Source organism: Mobula hypostoma, chromosome 4, assembly GCF_963921235.1.
Source record: "Mobula hypostoma chromosome 4, sMobHyp1.1, whole genome shotgun sequence".
In the NCBI taxonomy this organism is placed as follows: domain Eukaryota; kingdom Metazoa; phylum Chordata; class Chondrichthyes; order Myliobatiformes; family Myliobatidae; genus Mobula; species Mobula hypostoma.
The window spans coordinates 17,313,961-17,334,641 of record NC_086100.1 but is presented as its reverse complement, the minus strand read 5'-3'; the positions used below and the strand labels follow the sequence as shown (position 1 = coordinate 17,334,641).

At 45.0% G+C, this 20,681-nt stretch overlaps 1 protein-coding gene across 2 annotated transcripts in view; it reads left to right on the top strand.

The window, feature by feature from the left end:
- LOC134345137 (mediator of RNA polymerase II transcription subunit 12-like protein) overlaps nucleotides 1-20,681 on the top strand; it is a 709,294-nt gene that overhangs the window by 89,992 nt on the left and 598,621 nt on the right. For both annotated transcript variants that reach the window (XM_063045338.1, XM_063045337.1), the window contains exon 6: nucleotides 16,525-16,697. In XM_063045338.1, coding sequence (XP_062901408.1) covers nucleotides 16,525-16,697 — 173 coding nt within the window. The remainder of the gene's footprint in view (nucleotides 1-16,524; nucleotides 16,698-20,681) is intronic.

Here is a 20,681-nt window from a genome sequence, read left to right as displayed (position 1 = left end):
AAGAGAAGCTGATGTGGTTCTGACAAAGGGTCCCTGATGTGGTTCTCAGAAGGGGTCTTGGAATTGAAATTTTGATTAGGTTTTTCTTTCCAGAGATGCTGTTTGACTGGGTAAGATTTTTCAGCTCTTCGGATTTTGCTTCCCTGAACCCACCATGTACACGATAACCATGAAATACTGATCCATACCAATCCCATTTATTTTCGACAATGCTGGAAGATCTCAGCAAGTCATGCAGCATTTATGGAAAGAGAAACCAGTCAACGTTTCAGATTGCGACCTCTCATCAGGATTGAGAGGGAATTGGAGTATGAGGCAGGCTGAAGGTCTGAGGTAGAGGGATGGAGCCAAATGGGGAAGGATGATAGGCAGATGGAACCAGGTGGTGGAGAGGATTGGCGTGCGAGAGAGGCTGGTACATGATAGGTGGAGACAGATAGAGCTAGGTGGCAGGGGGATTTTGGGTGGGAGAGAAAGCTGGTACATGATAGATGAAGCCTGATAGGAAGGGGATAATGGACAGATTGAATCAGGTGGTGGAGGGGTTTGGGGTGGGAGAGAGGCTGGTAAGTTGTAGATGGAGACATGAGGAGAGAAGATGGGCAGATGGAACCAGATGGTGGAGGAGTTTGGGGTGCGAGGAGGCTGGTACATGATATGTGGAGACAGATAGGGAGGGATGATGGGTAGATTGAATCAGGTGGTGGAGGGGGTTTAGGTTAGGAGAGAGGCTGGTAAGTGGTAGATGGAGACCCATGATACGTGGAGACAAGTGGAGAGGGAATATTGTAAAGATGGAACCAGATGGGGCATGGAGAGGGAAAAGAAAACTTGTCGGACAGCTGAACATGTGGGGGACAGAGGACACCAGAGATGGGTAAAGAACATAGGTTGAATACATTTAGAAGCATTTGATTTCTCTCTTTTTTTTAAAAGATCATTGTTGCTCTTTTATTCCTATTATGCTTGCTCACCCTATCCCCTTATCCCCCAGCCAGCCTGATGATATTAAAAGAAAACATTTATCTTCTCTTTGGGAGCCTGCTCTACACACAGCTCTTACTTGCTTCACCCAACAGCAGACTGCACTTCAAGTGGAGCTTCATGCTCTCCACTGTCCTGATAGAAGCTGTACAGTAGCTAGTTTTTCTTTTTGTTGAACCTCATTCCCAATGCAGCCCAGCACAATAATCCAGCACCTCCCCCTGTGCCTCATTTTACACGCCCTTTTTGACAGCCTATAAATATCTTGTTTTTTTCTAAACCACCACAGGAGCAGATGTATTACAGTGATACAGGGCAGAGCAGTTCCTTGGGAGTTCATCTATTTCACATGACTAGCAACAGTCCGTTTCTGTGGGTTTTTTTTGGTATGAAGAGCAATTTGCCGCCTTCCTTGGAGGTATCTCATGAGACTGAGCATGGCAGAATTGGTCAGAAAACCTTTCCTTTGAAACAAAATTCTGAACCTTCTCCCCATTTCATGTTCCAGTGCTTTCAATTACTGATCACTGATCAACTTTAAATTAATGATGAAATTACTGGTGCCCTGATGAAGGGTCTCAGCCTGAAATGCAACTGTTTATTCCTTTCCATCGACGCTGCCTGACCTGCTGAGTTCCTCCAGTATTTTGTGTGTGTTTCTTTGGATTTCCAGTATCTGTAGAATCTTTTGCTTTAAATTACTTATGTGGTTCTTTGTTTTTCCACAAATTGACTTTTCTGCAAGTGCATTTTTATCAAGTATATCTGTTTTTCAAATGAAGGCTCAGGAGCTTGAAGACTCGTAAGACCAGATTTGGGAACAGCTTCTTTCCAACTGTGTTAAGACTGCTGAATGGATCCTGACCCGGATCTGGGCTGTACCCTCCAAATATCTGGACCTGCCTCTTGTTTTTTTTTGCACTACCTTACTTTCCCTTTTCTGTTTTCTATTTATGATTTATAATATAAATTTTTAATATTTACTATCGATTTGTACTCCAGGGAGTGTGAAACACAGAATCAAATATCGCTGTGATGATTGTATCCTCTAGTATCAATTGTTTGGTGACTATAAAGTATAAATGGTCATTCACCTTGTCAAGGGGCATCCGTTTTACCAGACACTTGACACGTCAATATTTAATTGACCCTGTCTGAGTAAAATATTCTTCTGCATTTTGATTTATTGAATACAAGTTCACATTGTGCTCCTTTGTCCTTTATCGAGCCCCCTTGCTTTATTCCATGAGCAGGTTTCCATTGTTTCCGTTTGCTGTGAAATATGGGAATTAGATGGAACAATGGGCTTGAGACAGAAGTTCACAAAAGTGGTGGATGAAGTCCAGTCTGGTCACAGGCAAGGCCTTCCCCAGGACTGAGCACATTTACATGGAGCGCTGCCACAAGAAAGTGGTGTTCACCATCAAGGACCCCCACCATCCAAACCATGCTCTCTTCTCAGTACTACCATCAGGCAGGAGATACAGAAGCCTTGGGTCCCACAGCACCAGGTTCAGGAACGGTTAGTAACCTACCATCAGGCTCTTGAACAAGAGTGGATAACTTCATTCATCTCAACGCTGAACTGACGCCACAACCTTACTTTCAGGGACTCAACGACTCGTGGGTTCTCAGTATTTTTTTTATTATTTGCACAATTTGTCTTCATTTGCACGTTAGTTGTTTGCCAGTCTTTGTTTATTTGTGTATCATTTTGTTTGTGTACTATATTTATTTTTCATATTTGCACAATTTGTCCTGGTTGCTTGTCAGTCTTTGTGTGTTGCTTTTCATTGGTTCTGTTGTATTTCCTTGTTCTACCTTGAATGCCTGCAAGAAAGTGAATCTCAGGGTAGTATATGGTGCCATATGCATTCTTTAATGGCAACTTTACTTTGATCTTTTTGAACTTTCAAAATTCTATTGCATTTCTTTATTTTCCTGTAAATACAGGCAAGAAAATGAATCTCAGGGTAATATATGGTGACATTATACATACTTCGATAATAAACTTGCTTTGCACTTTGGCAGGATCAACCATGCCGATAATGAACGGGGAGGACAAGGCCAGTGAGCAGAATGGCCTACTTTTGTTAATGTGCTGGAACTGAGTTCTGGAAATGTTAGCTGAACTCATGGGTTTATGATGCTCTTTATGCAAGTTATCATTTTGTTAGAGTTCAGCTAGCCAAGCTGGATACCATTGCCCTTCTAGTTTCCCCATCAATGTGTCGGCTTATAAATTGAGTGCAGTAGTGCTGGGAATACTCAGCAGGCCAGGCTGCATCTGTGAGAAGAGAAATGGAGCTGACATTTTAGATTGAAGCTCCTTCATTGGAATTCACTTTCACAGAGGGCATAGGTCAGAGTTCGGGTGGGCCTGGTAGCATGGCGGTTAGCAAAATATTATTACAGTGCCAGCAACCCCGGTCCATGTACCGCCACTGTCTGTGAGAAGTTTGTCCGCTCTCTCTGTGACCGTGTGGGTTTCCTCCCACAGCCCAAAGATGCACAGATTATTTAGTTGGTCACTTGGGTGCTACAGGTTCAGTGGCTCTGAAGGACCTGTTACTGTGCTGTATCTCTAAAGTAAATACATAAATTGATAGCACATGAGAGTGGAGTGGAAAAGTTAAGGTGATCGGGAAGTAGCAATGATTAGATCCAGAGAGGGGAATCTTATTGAAACCTATCAAATACTGAAAGGCCTAAATAGAAGAGACATAGAAAGGTTGTTTCCTATAGAGGGAAAGTCTAGCACCAGAGGGCAGCCTCAGATTACAAGGAGATCCCTTTAGAACAGCGATGAGGAGGAACTTTGTTAGCCAGAGGGCAGTGAATCTGTAGACTTCGTTACCACAGACGGCTGTGGAGGCCAACTCATTTGATATACTTAAAGCAGAGGTTGGTAGTTTCTTGATCTGTAAGGGTGGCTTAGGTTATGGGGAGAAGGCAGGAGAATGGAGTTGATGGAGATAATAAACCAGCCATGACGGAATGGCAGAACAGACTAGATAGGTTGATTGGCTTAATTCAGCTCCTATGAGATATGGTCTTATTAAGGAAGGAGAAAGGTCATGTATTGCAGCGCTGAATATGATAAAGAATAAAGTGCACTAGTGGACCATGAAATAGAGTAAGTCAGTGTTGTTGCAGAGAGACAAGAGCATTGAGGTGGGTCATCAACCTGAAATGGTAGCTCTGTTTCTCTTCCTGTAGATGTGGTCTGATTTCATAGTCAAAGTTGAGTTTGTTGTCATATACACAAATACATGCAGGCACTGGTGTAATGAAAATGCCCTTGCTACATGCAGCATCATAGGCAGGTACCATGCAATATTTGCAAGAGAAATATATAAATTAATAACAAATTATACCAAGTTTTTTTTCCACAAGAGAGAAAGCAAGTGAATAGGCTAAGCTTTTACTGGAGCTTAAGACAATGAGAGGTGGAAGTTCAATAGAGTAAATATTGATGGAATATTTTCCCTTGTGGGGGTTTCTAACACTAGAATCCGAATCAGATTTAATGTTGCGCACATATGTCATGAAATTTGTTGTTCTGAGGCAGCAGTACATTGTAATAATAAAAATGTGATAAATAAAATAATTACAATAATAAATTGCAATATACAGATTTACAACCTCGCTCTCCACTCCATGTTGACAATTGCAGTACTGTGCAAATATCTTAGGAACATGTATATAGCTAAGGTGCCTAAGACTTTTGCATAGTACTGTAGTAATTTTATGTATAGTACTACACTGCCGACCCAAAAAAAACAAATTTCATGATGCATGTGAGTGATGATAAGCCTGATTCTGATATGGGTCTCTGTTGAGGACTGAGAGAGAGAAGAGGGCAGGAAGGGGGGAATCATGATAGATAAAAGTGAAAGGGAGAAGGAAAGGAGCAGGAAGCAGCAGAGAGATCTTGAGTGATTAATAAACCAACTGTTCAGAATGTTCAGACTGATGTCTAATGGCTAGGTGTGTCTCTACCCACGCTATCCCTGCCCCTGGTGCTCCTTCTCTGCCACCTGCCCTACAACCCTCCTGCGGTGCTCCACCCACACCATTCCAGTTATCCTTTGCTCCCACCAGGTTTAAACCTTGCTCTCCGCTAGGCACCCAAGCTATATATATGTGCCTAAGGCTTTTGCATGGTATTGTATCTAAAAAATAGATATTCTTTCAAAATCAAAGATGAAATTGACACCATTTTTTACCAGTGTGGTTGTATAACTAACATTGCTGGTTTGACTCATTCTGATGATTGTGTTGGCCACTCTCGATGTGGTACATTTTACCAGCATATAAGGGTGGCGGGGTGGAGGTGCGTCCCTACCAGAGGAGGTGTACGGTGCTCCTTCACTTCGCTAGTCTGCGGTCACCCTTGAACAAGGTGTAGCACCTGCTCAGCCCTCCCCCCTCCCCACCCCAGCCAGCGTCATGTGAAGCCATGGGAGCAGGTGGTGGATGGTCGTATGAGCAGTCGGTGCATATCACAAGCGCTGGTTATCCGACCCCTGACGCCAGGCAGACAATCTCTGAAGAGTATCAATATGGCTGGGCTCACCCATCTTGTAAAGACACTGCCCAGAAGAAGGCAATGGCAGACCACTTCTGTAGAAAAATTTCCCAAGCACAATCTTGGTCATGGAAAGACCATAACTGCCCATGAAAAAACGACATGGCACTTAATGACCTAATGAACCAGCATCTTGCATACACCTCTCAAAGTTAGTGGAGCTTATTATCACATGCAATGAATATCCAGCAGCATCACAAACGCCTAGCATCATATTGGCATAACTTAAACAAATTATACACAATTTTAAGAGAAAAAATACTTTGGAACACAAAGAAAAAGGTCCATTTTAGTGGAAGGTAGTCAAAGTGTTGCTAAACTGTGGTAATTAGGGTTTTGCCGGTTGGTTGAAGAATCAAGTGGTGTTGTGGGGCTTCAGACTTCTGTACCACCTGACCAAAAGTAGCTTAACCTGGATAATGGGGATGTTTGGTGATGGATGTTATCTTCTTGAGGCTGTACCTCCTGTAGATACGACTGGTGGTGGGTGGGGGGGGGGTGATGTACCTGTGATGTTGTGGACGGGGTCCACTGCTCCCTTCAGCTTTTGTACATTTCTTGCCCATTCAAATTGCTGTACAGGACCATGATGTAACCAGTCAGGATACTTGGATGCTTTCTCCAGAAGTTTGTTAGTGTTCGATGACAAGCTTCTTGACCATCTAAGAAAGTAAAGATGCGTTCCTTATGATTGCAGCTGCTTTTTGAGTATTTCCAGCATTTTCTTCTTTTTTAATTTAATGTCCAGCATTTGGAGATTTTTTTTTGTTCAATTTTCATGTGCTCTAAATATGACTGAAGGAGCTGGTATTGCCGAAAGGGACGTGAAGAGTTAATGTTAAATTGTAAAGGGATTGAACTGGTAAAAGCGTACAGACGACATGGGGAGGTGGACAAAATGGCAAGGCACACACGAGTAACTCCAGCAGTTAGCTTAGAAGAAAATTGTTTCTCCAGAGAGTTGAGAGAATGTAAAACTCCTGTTGTGAGGTGTGATTGCAATGAATAGAACTGCTTGCATATGGAGGAAGCTGACTAAATACTGAGTGAGAGAAAGTTTTGTAAAATGGATTAAATAAAATAAGCAGGCAAAGACTCTACTGTTTAATCCACTTTCTTCGCCCTTTCTAAAATGATCGCTTATGGTGATATCAATAATTCATGAAACTAATAGTTTTCCATGGGGAGAATGGATTTAGAACAGTAAGTTAACAGGTGCATAGGGTTGGCCAGAAGGTGGTATCAGGGTGTCTAATTGGTTTGAAAATCTTCATCTTGAAACTTGCTATTTATATATGTGTGATGTCAAGGTTACTGTCATTGGTCACTGTTCCATGAATTTTTGGCAGCAATCGTCAAATTCATGATACAAATTTAAAAATTAAATCTTCCAAACATTAATTATTTTGCAATGGAACAGTAGAATGGATTATCTGATGTATTTTTTGATTAGTTGAGAATTAACCCCCCCTCCCCCACTGCTGATGAGCTGTAAGCATTTTGCAAAATCACATATTTTACCCTAGGGGGTATCTTTATTTAGGTTTTAGTTCTGAGCTGGCCTTTATTGATTGGTTGATTTATTAATGTCATGGAGGGAATTGGTAATCTCTGTGTAATTAAGTGTAGCCTGTGTGAAAAATTAAAACCACGGTTGCAAGTGTGTGTGTATGTATTGGGGGTGGGGGGAAGAGGGAGATATGAATTTTAAAAATTAGCTTGGAAAGCTGGTCAAAATTTGTAATTGTGCTTCATTTATCCAAAGTAATCAAATGACTCAGTTGTGCTGCATTAGAGAAGAAATAGGAGGAAAAAAAATGAGGGAAGTATCCTATCTTTGGTCGCTAGTGCTAAGTTAGTGTAAGAGTTTCACCTGCCTAAAACGTGCTAATTCCACATGTCAGTAGAACAAGGAACGTAGAGGTTGTACAGCTGGTGGCATTTGCTAAAGGCTGTATTTAGTGCTGGCGGTCAAAAAGTAATTTCTGTCCTACTAAACCCACTGAAGCTCACCTCTTCCAAAACTTGATAAAGCTCAACTCTATCACATGTACAGTACATCGAGACCTAAAGTAAGTTGCATCATTTGCGTTAATGAGCTACAGAGTCTGAGGATTGTGCTGGGGGAAGTGGTCACGTACTTCTGACGCCTCTGACTTACTGAACCTAACCCGGAATGAGGGAGGAAATCGAAACACTTGGAGGAAACCCACGAGGTCGAGTGAAATTTTACAAACTCCTTACAGACAAAAGGCAGGAAGTGTACCTTGATTGTTAATGCTGTAAAGCACTATGCTTAGCTGTTAGCAATGCATTTACCTGTATTTTGAATATTCCTCTATTTGCAATGATAAAGGAGGAAGGCTGCAGAAAGGAAATTATAGACCAGTTAGCCTGATCTCAGTGGTTGGGAAGATGTTGGAGATGATTGTTCAGGATGAGGTTATGGAGTACTTGGTGACACAGGACAAGAAAGGATAAAGTCAGCATGGTTTCTTTAAAGGAAAGTCTTGTCTGACAAAGCTGTTGGATTTTTTTGAGGAGATTGCAAGTAGGACAGATAAAGGGGATACAGTGGGTGTTGTATATTTGGACTTTCAGGAGGCCTTTGACAATGTGCCACACATGAGGCTGCTTATCATGTTAAGAGCCCATGGTATTACAGGAAAGTTACTGGCATAGTTAGAGCATTGGCTGATTGGTAGGAGACAGTGAGTGGAAATAAAAGGATCCTTTTCTTGTTGGCTGCCAGTGACTAGTGTTGTTCTGCAGGGGTTGGTGTTGGGACCACTTCTTTTTATCCTGTATATCAATGATGTAGATGATGGGATAGATAGCTTTGTTACCAAGTTTGCAGATGATATAAAGATTGGTGGAGGGGCAGGCATTGTTAAGGAAACAGGTAGGCTGCAGAAGGACTTAGACAGATTAGGAGAATGGGCAAGAGAGTGGCAAATGAAATACAATATTGGAAATGCATGCTCATGCATTTCGGTAGAATAAGTATTTTCAAAATCAGAAGAAAATCCGAAAATCTGAGATGCAAAGGGAATTGGGAGCACTTGTGTAGAATATCCTTAAGGTTAACTTGCAGGTAGAGTCAGTGGTGAGGAAGACAAATGCCATGTTTGCATTAATTTCAAGAGGTCTAGAATATAAGAGTAGGGATGTGATGCTGAGGTTGTATGAGGCCTCCCTTGAGTATTGTGAGCGGTTTTGGGCTCCTTATCTAAGAAAAGATGTGCTGGCATTGGAGAGGGTATAGAGGAGGTTCACAGGGAGGACTCTGGGAATGAAAGTGTTATCATATGAGGAACATTTGATAGCCCTGGGTCTGTATTTGTTGGAATTTGGAAGAATGAAGGGGATCTCATTGAAACCTTTTGAATGTTGAAAGGCCTTGACAGAGTAGATGTGGAAAGGATGTTTCCCATGGTGGGAGAGTCTAGGACAAGAGGGCACAGCCTCATGATTGAGGAGCATCCATTTAAAACAGAGATGGGGAGAAATTTCTTTAGTCAGAAGGTGGTGAATTTGTAATCATAAGCAGCTGTGGAGGACAGGTCATTGGGTGTATTTAAGGCAAAGCTTGATAAATTCTTCATTGGCCACGGCACTAAAGGTTACAGGGAGAAGGCTGGGGAGTGGGTCTGAGGAGGGAAGTAAAGGATCAGCCATGATTAAATGGTGGAGCAGGCTCAATGGGCCAAATGGCTTGATTCTACTCCTGTACCTTATGGTGAGGATCTCTGTGGGAAGTAACTTTAAATTTCTCTTGCGGCCTCTGTCTTGGGATTCATTCTTGGAGATTCAGTGACTTGTTCTAATCCAGAAGCAATATAGGATCTTTAGTACAGCAGGTTGGAGCATATAATATGTATAATCAGTTGATCAAGCATTATGATTGGATTTCATTGACCAATCATAATGCTTGACCAATCATAACCAAATAGTTGAAAGGGTATGGATGCTTGTTCCTAAATGGGCAAATGGTTGGACCCCTTATCTAAGAAAGGATGTGCTAACATTGGTGAAAGTTCAGAGGAGGTTCACAAGAAATGAAAGGGTTATCATATGAGCAGCGATTGAAGACCTTGGGCTTGTACTTGGTGTATTTTGGAAGAATAAGGGAGGAAAGGATCTCATTGAAACCTATCAAATGTTGAAAGGCTTAGATAGAGTGGATCTGAAAAGGATGTTTCCTGTGGTGTGGGAGTCTAGGATCAGAGGGCACAGCCTCAAAATAGAGGGACATCCATTTAGAATGGAGATGAGGAGGAATTCCTTTAGCCAGAGGGTGGTGAATATGTGGGATTTGTTGACACAGGTGACTTTGGAGGCCAGGCCATTGGGTGTGTTTAAGGCAGTGGTTGTCAGGTTCTTATTAGTCAGGCATGGACAGTTCTGGGGAGAAGGCAGGAGAATGGGGTTGAGAGGGAAATGGATCAGCCACGCTGGAATGGTGGAGGAGACTCGATGGGCCCACAAGAAAATTAATCTCGGGGTTTTGTATGGTAACATATGCTGTATGTTCTTTGATAATAAAATGAAAAGGTGGATATGGCGTATGACTTACTCCTGCTTCTGTTCAGGACTGGCATCATTGTATGATATAGTGTTTTATTTTTCCCAGCATTTTGCTTGTGTTTTGAATATCAGCTGATTCAACACTGCTAGGTTACTATCCATGTGCGCAATTGAAGCAGGCCACTTGGCCCGTTAACCCTCTCCTGCCATATAATATAAAACCATAAGATAGAGGAGCAGAAATAGGCCACTGTGCTCATGGAACCTGCTCCACCTGTCCATCATGACTGATTTATTATCCCACTCAACTCCATTCTCCTGCAATCTCCCCACAACCTTTGACACCCTTACAAATCAAGAACTTATCAACCTCCGCTTTAAATATACTCAATGACTTGGCAGCCACAGATGTCTGTGGCAATTAATTCCACAGATTCACCACCCTCTGGCTAAAGAAATTCCTTCTCATTTCGATTCTAAATGGACATCTCTCTATTCTGAGGCTGTGCCATCTCGTCCTAGACTCTTCCCCACTATAGGAAAGATACCCTCCACATCCACTCTATCTAGTCCAGCGGTCCCCAACTGCCAGGCCGCGGACCGGTACTGGACCACAAAGCATGTGCTACAAGACTGTGAGGAAACGATAGGAGTCAGCTGCACCTTTCCTCATTCCCTGTCACGCACTGTTGAACTTGAACATAAGGTTGCCAACTGTCCTGTATTTGCCGGGACATCCCGTATATTGGGCTAAACTGGTTTGTCCCATACGGGACCGCCCTTGTCCCGTATTTCCCCCGCTAAGGTAGAGCGTTCCTATGAAACCGTTCGTGCCGAAATGGTGTGAAGCGAAGAAGCAATTATCATTAATTTATATGGGAAAAATTTTTGAGCATTCCCAGACCCAAAAAATAACCTACCAAATCATACCAAATAACACATAAAACCTAAAATAAATAACACTAACATATAGTAAAAGCAGGAATGATATGATAAATACACAGCCTATATAAAGTAGAAATAATGTATGTACAGTGTAGTCAGGAAGATGAAGGCAAAACCGATTTGTGGGGAAAAAATCGTCATGCATGTGCACGTCACACATGTGCACGTCACACATGCGCACACAGGTGCCCGTGCAAGGCTTCGTGGTCATGGTTGTCTTTCCTGGAGTAGTGTCCTGGGATTTGACTGCTGCTTTTGTCCCTTATTTGGGAGTGAGAAAGTTGGCAACCCTAACTGTAAAAGACATGTTGAGGTGAGTTTAACCCTACTTGAACACCGCCCCCCGCCCCCCCCAGTCAGCCGGTCTGCAAGAATATTGTCAATATTAAACCAGTCTGTTGTGCATAAAAGGTTGGGGACCCCTGATCTAGTCCTTCAATGAGATCCTCCCTCGTTCTAAACTATAGTGAGTACAGACCCAGAACTATCAAATGCTCCTCATACTTGAACCCTTTCATTCTCCTGAATCTTGTCTGGACCCTCGCCAATGCTGGCATGTCTCTTCTTAGATAAAGGGCCCAAACAGATCACAATACTCCCAAGTGCAGTCCGACCAATGTGTTATAAAGCTTTAGCATTGCATCCTTGCTTTTATATTCTAATCCTCTCGAAATGAGAGCCTTCCTTATTACCAAATCAACCTGCAAGTTATTCTTTAGGGAATCCTGCGCGAGGGCTCCCAAGTCTCTTTGCACCTCAGATTTTTTGAATTTTCTTCTCTTCTGGAAAATACACTTTTTTTCCAGGTGGGCTCTCTTCAGTTTCCTCCCACATTCCAAAGGTGTAAACAGAGGCATTTGGGTGCTTCTTCATGATGGATGCATGAGGTACTTGGGCAAAAGTTAAAAAGCTATACTACTGATTCCCATGGTTATCCATTGGGATCTGAACCTGGGTTACCACTGCAGTCATAGTGTTACACCAGCCACTGTGGTTGCATGCCACCCTGTTTGGTATATTGCTCACATCGCAACAATAAAGAGACTTCAGAAATTGTTCAATGGAGGCAAACTACTTTGGTGTATCCTGAGGTGCTAAACAAATGTAATTCTCATGATTGCCTCTCTTTGATCTGTTGACTGATGATGCAGCCTGGCCGATGAGATTTTTTGCTGTTTTTTTGCATTCTGTGCAAATCTTGCTGATGATACTGATTTAAATAACACTTTGCATGATTTAATCAAATGGATGTATAAAGTACCTCATGGCCTGAGTTTTCCCTTTCTGAAAACCTCATCAGAATTAGAACTGCAGACAGTTTCTTCATTCATAATACATTTTTGCATCCATCAAAGTAATGTGTTCTGTTAATCCACTTAATGCAGTGATCTTACCTGATCCGTGATCCCATTTCTTCACATAATAGTATAATTTTACTGTTTTTTTTAAGTACAGTTTGTTCCCATGCACTTAAAAGCGAGGGTGTTAGCCTATGAAGAGAGATTGAGTCACCTGAGACTATGCTCACTGGACTTCAGAAGAATGAAAGAGATTTTTTTTATTTCAAAATATACTTTATTCAAAAATAAAATTATATACGATAAACCATTCAATAACTTTCCATCCTTTACATACGTTTCCATTATAGTCTGTACATATCCATATTTATGGCCACCCACGTGGCACTCCAGTTGTTCACCTTACCACATCATTGTTGAGGGGTATACTCCCCGCCACCCGACACCTCCCACTCCCACGGGTGGAGAAACCTATACCATGGTCCTTCCCCACTGGGCCCTTGCGGTGGCTGCACTGAGTTTTAGTGCGTCCCAGCAGCTGCAGCTGAGAATGTGCCAGTTGGCAGCATTCTCCCACGGACATCTCCATGTGCTAGTAGATCATCAAGTTTCGGGCCGACCAAGGGCGTCTTTCACCGAGTTGATGATCTGCCAGCAGCACCGGATGTTGGTCTCCGTATGCGTCCCCGGGAACAGCCCATAGATCAGAGAGTCCTCTGTTATGCCGCTGCTGGGGATAAAACGTGCACTAGCCCGTCCATCCTCCTCCACACCATCTCTGCGAACTGACAGTGTGCAAAGAGGTGGGTCACAGACTCCTCCTCACTGCAGTCCTCCCGTGGGCAGTGGGGTGTGGAGACGACGTTCCGGGCGTACAGGAGGGATCTGACTGGGAGGGCACCTCTCACCGCCAGCCAGGCGAGGTCCTGGTGCCTGTTGGTGAGATCTGGTGATGAGGCATTTTGCCAGATGAACTGGACGGTCTGCTCGGGGAACCACACCACTGTGTCCATCACGTCCTTCTCCTGCAGTGCCTGCAGGACATTACGTGCCGACCACTGCCTGATGGCCCTGTGGTCAAAGGCGTTCTCCTGGGTGAACTTTTCTATGTAGGACAGGTATGCCGGCAACGACCAGCTGACTGGGGTGTTGAGCGGGAGTGGGGCCAGACCCATCCTTCGTAGCCAGGGCGACAGGTAGAACCTGGGCACATAGTGGTACTTGGTGCCCACATACTTGGGTTCTACACACAACCTGATGCAGCCACATACAAAGCTGGCCATCAGGGTGAGGGCGACATTGGGGACGTTCTTGCCCCTGTTGTCCAGGAACTTGTGCATGACGGTCCCTCTCACCCATTCCATCTTGGATTCCCAGACGAATCTGAAGACAGCTCGGGTGATTTCCGAGCTGTAGGAACGGGGGACGGGCCACACCTGCGCCAAGTACAGCAGCCCTGAGAGCACCTCACACCTGATGACCAGGTTCTTGCCCGTTGTTGACAGGGAGTGCCCTCCCCACAGTCCCAGTTTCCGTTTCACCTTGGCAGTCCGCTCCTGCCAGTTCTTATCGCACGCCTCAGCCCCTCCGAACCAGATCCCCAACACCTTCACGTGGTCAGACCTGATGCTGAAGGGGGCGCTGGATTGGTCGGGCCAGTTGCCGAAGAGCATGGCTTCGCTCTTCGTGCGGTTGACCCTGGTCCCCAACGCTAGCTCGAACTGTTCGCAGGTGCCAATCAACCTGCGAACTGACCTCGGATCAGAGCAGAAGATGGTGACGTCGTCCATGTACAGGGAGGTTTTCACTTGGGTCCCTCCACTGCCTGGCAGCGTCACCCCTCTTATGCCCTCATCCCTCCTGATGGCTTTCACAAAGGGTTCTATGCAGCAGACAAACAAGACTGGAGAGGGGACAGCCCTGCCTGACTCCAGACCTGATGGGGAAGCTGTCTGTTTCCCACCCGTTGACCTGGACTGCACTATGGATGTCTGTGTAGAGCAGTCTAATCCAATTCCGGATTCCCTCCCCAAATCCCATTTTGGAGAGCACGTCCGCCATGTATGTGTACGATATCCTGTCGAAGGCTTTCTCCTGGTCCAAGCTGACCAGGCAGGCGCTCACCCCCCTGTCCTGCACGTAGGCGATGGTGTCCCTCAGCAGCGCGAGGCTGTCTGAGATCTTCCTGCCCGGTACGGCACAGGTTTGGTCCGGGTGGATCACCTGTCCCAGAGCAGACTTGACCCTGTTGGCGATAGCCTTTGACAGGATCTTGTAATCCACATTCAGGAGAGAGATGAGCTTCCAATTTCTAATGTCCTCCCTTTCCCCCTTCTGCTTGTAGATGAGGGTGATGATGCCCTTCCTCATGGACTCTGACATGCTGCCGGCCAGAAGCATAGCATTGTACACTTCCAGCAGGTCTGGGCCCATCCAGTTCCACAGAGCTGAGTACAACTCAGCCAGTAAGCCGTCGCTTCTGGGAGTCTTACTCGACTCAAAGGAATGGATGGAGTCTGTCAGCTAGTCCAGGGTCAGCGGCTGATCCAGACTCTCCTGCTTGCCGTCGTCTAAGACCTGCGTGATAGACGACAGGAAGTTGCGGGAGGCTGTGGATTCTGTGGCCTTTTCATCATACAGACCGGCATAGAAGGACTGAGAGATCTTGTATAAACATATAAAGTTATGAAAAGAATGGATAAGATGGAGTCAAGAAAGTTGTTTCCACTAGTAGGGGAAATAACATCAAGATTAGGGGGAATAAGTTTGAGATGGAGATGAGTAATTCCTTTTCCCAGAGAGTAGTGACTTTGGAATTATCTGTACAGAGAGAGGCTAGAGGCTACCTCATTGAATATATTAAAGCCATAGTTAGATACTGTAGATTATGCCTTAATAGAGGAATTGAGGATTATGGAGGAAAGGCAAGTAAGTGAAGTTGAGTCCATGCCCAGATTAGCTGTGATCTTATTGAATAGCAGAGCAGGCTCGACGGGCCAGATGGCCAACTCCTGATTGGATTGTCGTATGGGGAGGGGTGGCATGGTGGCGCAGTGGCTAGCACGACGATTTACAGTGCCCGCGACCTGGGTTCAATTCCTGCTGCTGCCTGTAAGGAGTTTGTACGTTCTCCCTGTGATTGTGTGGTTTTCCTCCGGGTGCTCCGGTTTCCTCTCTCAGTCCAAGGACGAACCAGTTGGTTGGTTAATTGGTTATTGTAAATTTTATACTTCGTACTTTCTTGTCGCCAAACAATTGATACTAGAATGTACAATCATCGTAGCGATATTTGATTCTGTGCTTTCCTGGATTACAAATCGATAGTAAATATTAAAAATTTAAATTATAAATCATAAATAGAAAATAGAAAAATGGAAAGTAAGGTAGTGCAAAAAAACCGAGAGGCAGGTCCGGATATTTGGAGGGTATGGCCCAGATCAGAGTCAGGATCCGTTCAGCAGTCTTATCACAGTTGGAAAGAAGCTGTTCCCAAATCTGGCCATACGAGTCTTCAAGCTCCTGAGCCTTCTCCCGGAGGGAAGAGGGACGAAAAGTGTGTTGGCTGGGTGAGTCGTGTCCTTGATTATCCTGGCAGCACTGCTCCGACAGCGTGCAGTGTAAAGTGAGTCCACGGATGGAAGATTGGTTTGTGTGATGTGCTGCGCTGCGTTCACGATCTTCTGCAGCTTCTTTCGGTCTTGGACAGGACACCTTCCATACCAGGTTGTGATGCATCCTAGAAGAATGCTTTCTGTGGTGCATCTATAAAAATTAGTGAGGGTTTTAGGGGACAGGTCAAATTTCTTTTTTAAGTTGTCCCATGATTAGGTTAGAATTAAATCAGGGGATTGCTGGGCAGCACAGCTCGTAGGGCTGGAAGGGCCTTTTCTGGCCTGTATCTCAATAAATAAATAAATTTTATATAAAAGTCTGCCATCCTTGCCCAGACTGTGTTGCTCCGAGCCATTAATGTAGTGAGCTCTTATCTTGAAAGGCTGCTTGATGATCAGTTACTCCATTCAGGAGCATCTTGGATGGGCGATAAATACTAGCTGAGCTGGTGATGTCCACACAGCAAGAACAGGTACCATAGGTAAAATGGGATTGGGCCTTTTGAGTTGAAATTTTTCCCTTGCCTTGAATAATTTCGTTCCTCTTTCCCCTCCCCTTCTTTTGCAGAATGGACACAGATTTTGACAAGGTACCTCCGAGAGCAGTTGGCCAAAATTGCTGAATATTACCATGGTCCTGCTGGTCAAGGTCCTCCGCCTACAGCGCCGGTGCCTCCTGATGTGGAACAAGCAATAAAGCAATGGGAATACAACGAGAAGCTGGCATTTTACGCATTCCAGGTAGGTCGGACGTGTCCATGGGGGTGGTGCATCATCCACACATATCTCCAGATCACCTCGCCCTTCCACACAGTGGTGCTTGCCATTGTATTTGATATTTAAAATAAAACTATTCAAATTAATTTATGCCTGCAATGTTTGGGCTATGTTACCTGTATCAGGATTCAGGAGGTTAGTTTCTCTTCCCTGGCAATGCCAGGATAGGTAGGTGGGCCAAAAGGTGCAGAGCAAGATCCGAGAAGCAGCAACATCTGGAGTGGAATATACTTGAAATGAATATTTTTGTGTAGTTTGCGGTTGTTTGATATTGTACAGGATAGACTGAATTGATAGAAAGCAGTTTATTTGTAGGGGGTGAATATTGGTGAGGACACCAGGAATGACCACCCTGCTCTTGTTTGTGGGATTCTTCACAACATCCTAAGACAGCAGACAAGATTTCTGGCCGTGTCGCATCCCTTCAGTATTTTACTGGAGTGTCTGCCTTTTTTTTCTCTGTGTGTGTGTGTGCTTAACCCTCTTTACATGGGATTAGAATCTGCAACTTCTTGACATTGAGTCGGGAGTGATAATGATGTGATTGAATGTTTCCTTTCTAAATCTCTTAAATTTATCTCAGGCTGTCTTTATGCCCCCTTTTCTTGTCCAGGTTAAATGACCGTAAGATATAGGAGCACAATAAGGCCATTTGGCCCATTGAGCCTGCTCCGCCATTTCATCATGGTTGATCCTATTTTCCCCTCAGCCCCAATCTCCTGCCTTCTCCCCGTATCCCTTCATACCATGAGCAATCAAGAATCTATCAACCTCTGTCTTTAATATACGTAATGAACAGGCCTACACAGCTGCTCTTGGCAATGAATTCCACAGGTTCAGTATTCTCTGTCTGAAGAAATTGCTCATCATCTCCATTTTAAAAGACACCCCTCTGTTCTGAGGCTGTGTCCTCTGGTCTTAGACTCTCCCACCATTGGAAACATCATGGATTACGTACACAAACTTATTCCATTGTAAAGATCAGTTGGTGAAAACTTAGCATTTCAAAAACTTCTGCATCCCATTACCTTCTTTAGTTTTTAAGTACGTAGGGCTGTCAACATTTGGAAGTTTATTGTCATTTAGTGTGTGGAATTTAATCAACTTTTATATCCTTCTATGACCAGCAGTCAGGGTGGTGAATCCATTTTGGAAGAATGAGATGAGGGTGGATCTCTTTGAAACCTTTGACCTATTGAAAGGCCTAGAAAGAATTGTAGGTTTTTGCCAATAAAAATTGCAGAGACGTTTTATGTTTCAGGAAAAACCTTAACAACTCATTTTTATACCCCAAAACCTGAACACTAAGTGTGGTAAAAAAAAACAACTTTATGTAATTATGTTATCACGCCAGAGCAGCCTCTTAAAGTGAACCCCAGTCCAATGTCAGTGCCTGTGAATGATATACGTTTCCACCAATTACATAAGTCTACACAGCCCCACCCCTTCCCAGAATTCAGTAGAACCGGCATTGCGAGCATGTCCGGAACTCGGAAGAGCCACCCAGCTCATGTCCTGTGCTCCGTAGTTGGAGGCACAGCAGGGACCCCTGGCTCGTCCGGAGCTGCGTTGACACGCTCATGGTCATGTCGTGACAGCAGGGGCATGGTTGTGGAATCCTCCAAGTCAAGGTGGGGTGGTTTAAGGCGATCTGCCGAAAGACATTCAGGTTTACGCCTTTTATCAATGGTAAAAGTCTTTTCTCTCTGTTCCAAAGTGCTGAATGGGCCATCGTAAGGGGGCCTAAGGGGATGTTGGTGTGCATCATGGTGGACGAAAACAGACGAGGCGGAATGCAGGTCAACAGGAACCTAAGAGTGCTGTACACCATGATGGGAGGTAGGAATGGGTGAAAAGGAATTGAATTCACTGAGGAGGATGGACCACCGTTGAGAGGCCGACCAGGTGGTCGCAGCATCAGGAATAAAATCACCTGGCACTCGTAACAGCTGCCTGTGTACCAACCCAGCCGCGAATGACTGCAGGCCCTCTTTTGGAGCTGTTCTGAACCCTAGCAGGACCCATGGGAGACAATCATGCCAACGCTTATCGGTCAGGGAAGCCCACAGAGCAGCTTTTAAGGTGCAGTGAAGCCGCTTACATAGGCCACTGGACTGTGGGTGATACGCCATAGTGTGAGGTGGTCCAGCACTAAAGTTCTGTGCCATCTCAGCCCAGAGATCTGATATGAACTGGGGACCATTGTCAGAGGAAATATCCAATAGTGTGCCAAGCCAAGCACCCCAGGTACTGATGAACACCGGAGCCACATCTGCGACTGTTATTGAAGCCAGAGGGACAACATCTGACCACCTGGTTGTACGGTCTACTATAGTAAGGAGGTGCCTGAAGCTGCGGGAGGAGGGAAGAGGACCAACAAAGTCCATATTGACATGGTCAAACCGTCGCTCAGGGACCTCAAAAGGGGCCAATGGTGCCTGAACATGACGGTTAAATTTTGCCCACTGGCACTCCACACAGGCTGCCGTCTGATCACGCACATCCTTTCTAAGGCGGTGCCACACAAACTTTAGTGCAACCAGTTTCTTCGAGACCTTCCAGCCCAGACGTGAGTGGGCATGTGCAGCCTGTCCAGTTTGTGGGCAATATGGGGCGAGGATGACCAGCTGGGACATTGTACAGGAGGGAAGCCTCACTGTCCCCAAACTTAATATTAGCCCTCCGCAGGCCCGTGACTGCTGTTGGGTAAGCCTGCACCTCTGGGTCTGTAGTTTGGTCGGCTGCCATGCTGGCATAGTCTTCCTCTATGTGTATGGCCTCAACGGCTGGCCGTGAGAGGCAATCAGCCACGGCATTGTTTTTCCCTTTGTTATATTGTATATCATTTGTGATCTCTGATATGTTGGCCTGTTGGCATTGCTGCTAATATTTTGGCCATCGTGTATACGAGTGGGTTGTGGTCAGCGAACGCTGTGAAATGGTGACTCTCTAGAAGAAAACAAAATTGGCTGACAGCCAGATAAAAACCGAGGAGCTCACGGTCAAACGTGCTGCACCTCCTTTCGGGGGGACGGAACTGCTGGCTGAATAATTGCCACACGCTTCTGACTAACTGTTCGTGCACAGCACCCACAGCATAGTCTGAAGCATCAGTAGTAATGGCAATGGGTGTGTTGAGGAGCATGTGAGCCAGGAGGGCCACGTTGGAAAAAGCTTGTGCCCTGGTCGTATCCGCTGACCAGTCAAGTATATGATTAGGGATAATGCCTTTAAGCACACTATACAGGGGCTATTTGACCTGTGTACAATGTCGTGTATTTCCATGTTGGCCAACTCAGCCTTCGTGGTCGCCATCTTTTCTGGGTCCAGTCTGCGCTCATGGGCATGGACTGGCACGCCAGTTGTGGAAATGTGGTGCTGGACTCTATGTTATGTGACTGTAGCCGAGAATGCGGGCTTGGTGAGGTTTGGGAATTCACCCAGCGGTCCAGTAAACTCGTATGAGATGGTGCATGCGCTTGACAGAGTTGTTGTTGTGAACTTACTGGGTAATGACCCAAAGTCCTTGACATCCGCAAGCCGGCAGTTCTTAAGATCAACTAGTAATCCTTGGGCACATGGGAGATCTGAACTGAGCAGAGGTCTCAGCACTTTAGATGGGACAAATTCTCATGTGTAATGTTGCCTACTGAAGCAGAGTGTCACTCATCAGGTCCCGTAAGTCTGGATCCTGCGTCACTGGCAACCTCCAGCAAGGTTTCATCGCACTTTGTCTTCCATCAATCGGCAACGCTGGCAGCACAGTCACTTGAGCGCCTGTGTCAAGGAAGTGTCGCCCTGAAAGGGTGTCAGTAATGAACAGTAGGTGTCCCTGGCAGCCGGAACCCAAGGTGTCCTACAGTGGGAGAGTCTAGCATTGGAGAGCACAGCCTCATAATACAAGGCTGTCCCTTAAGAACAGAGATGGGGAGGAATTTCTGTAGCCAG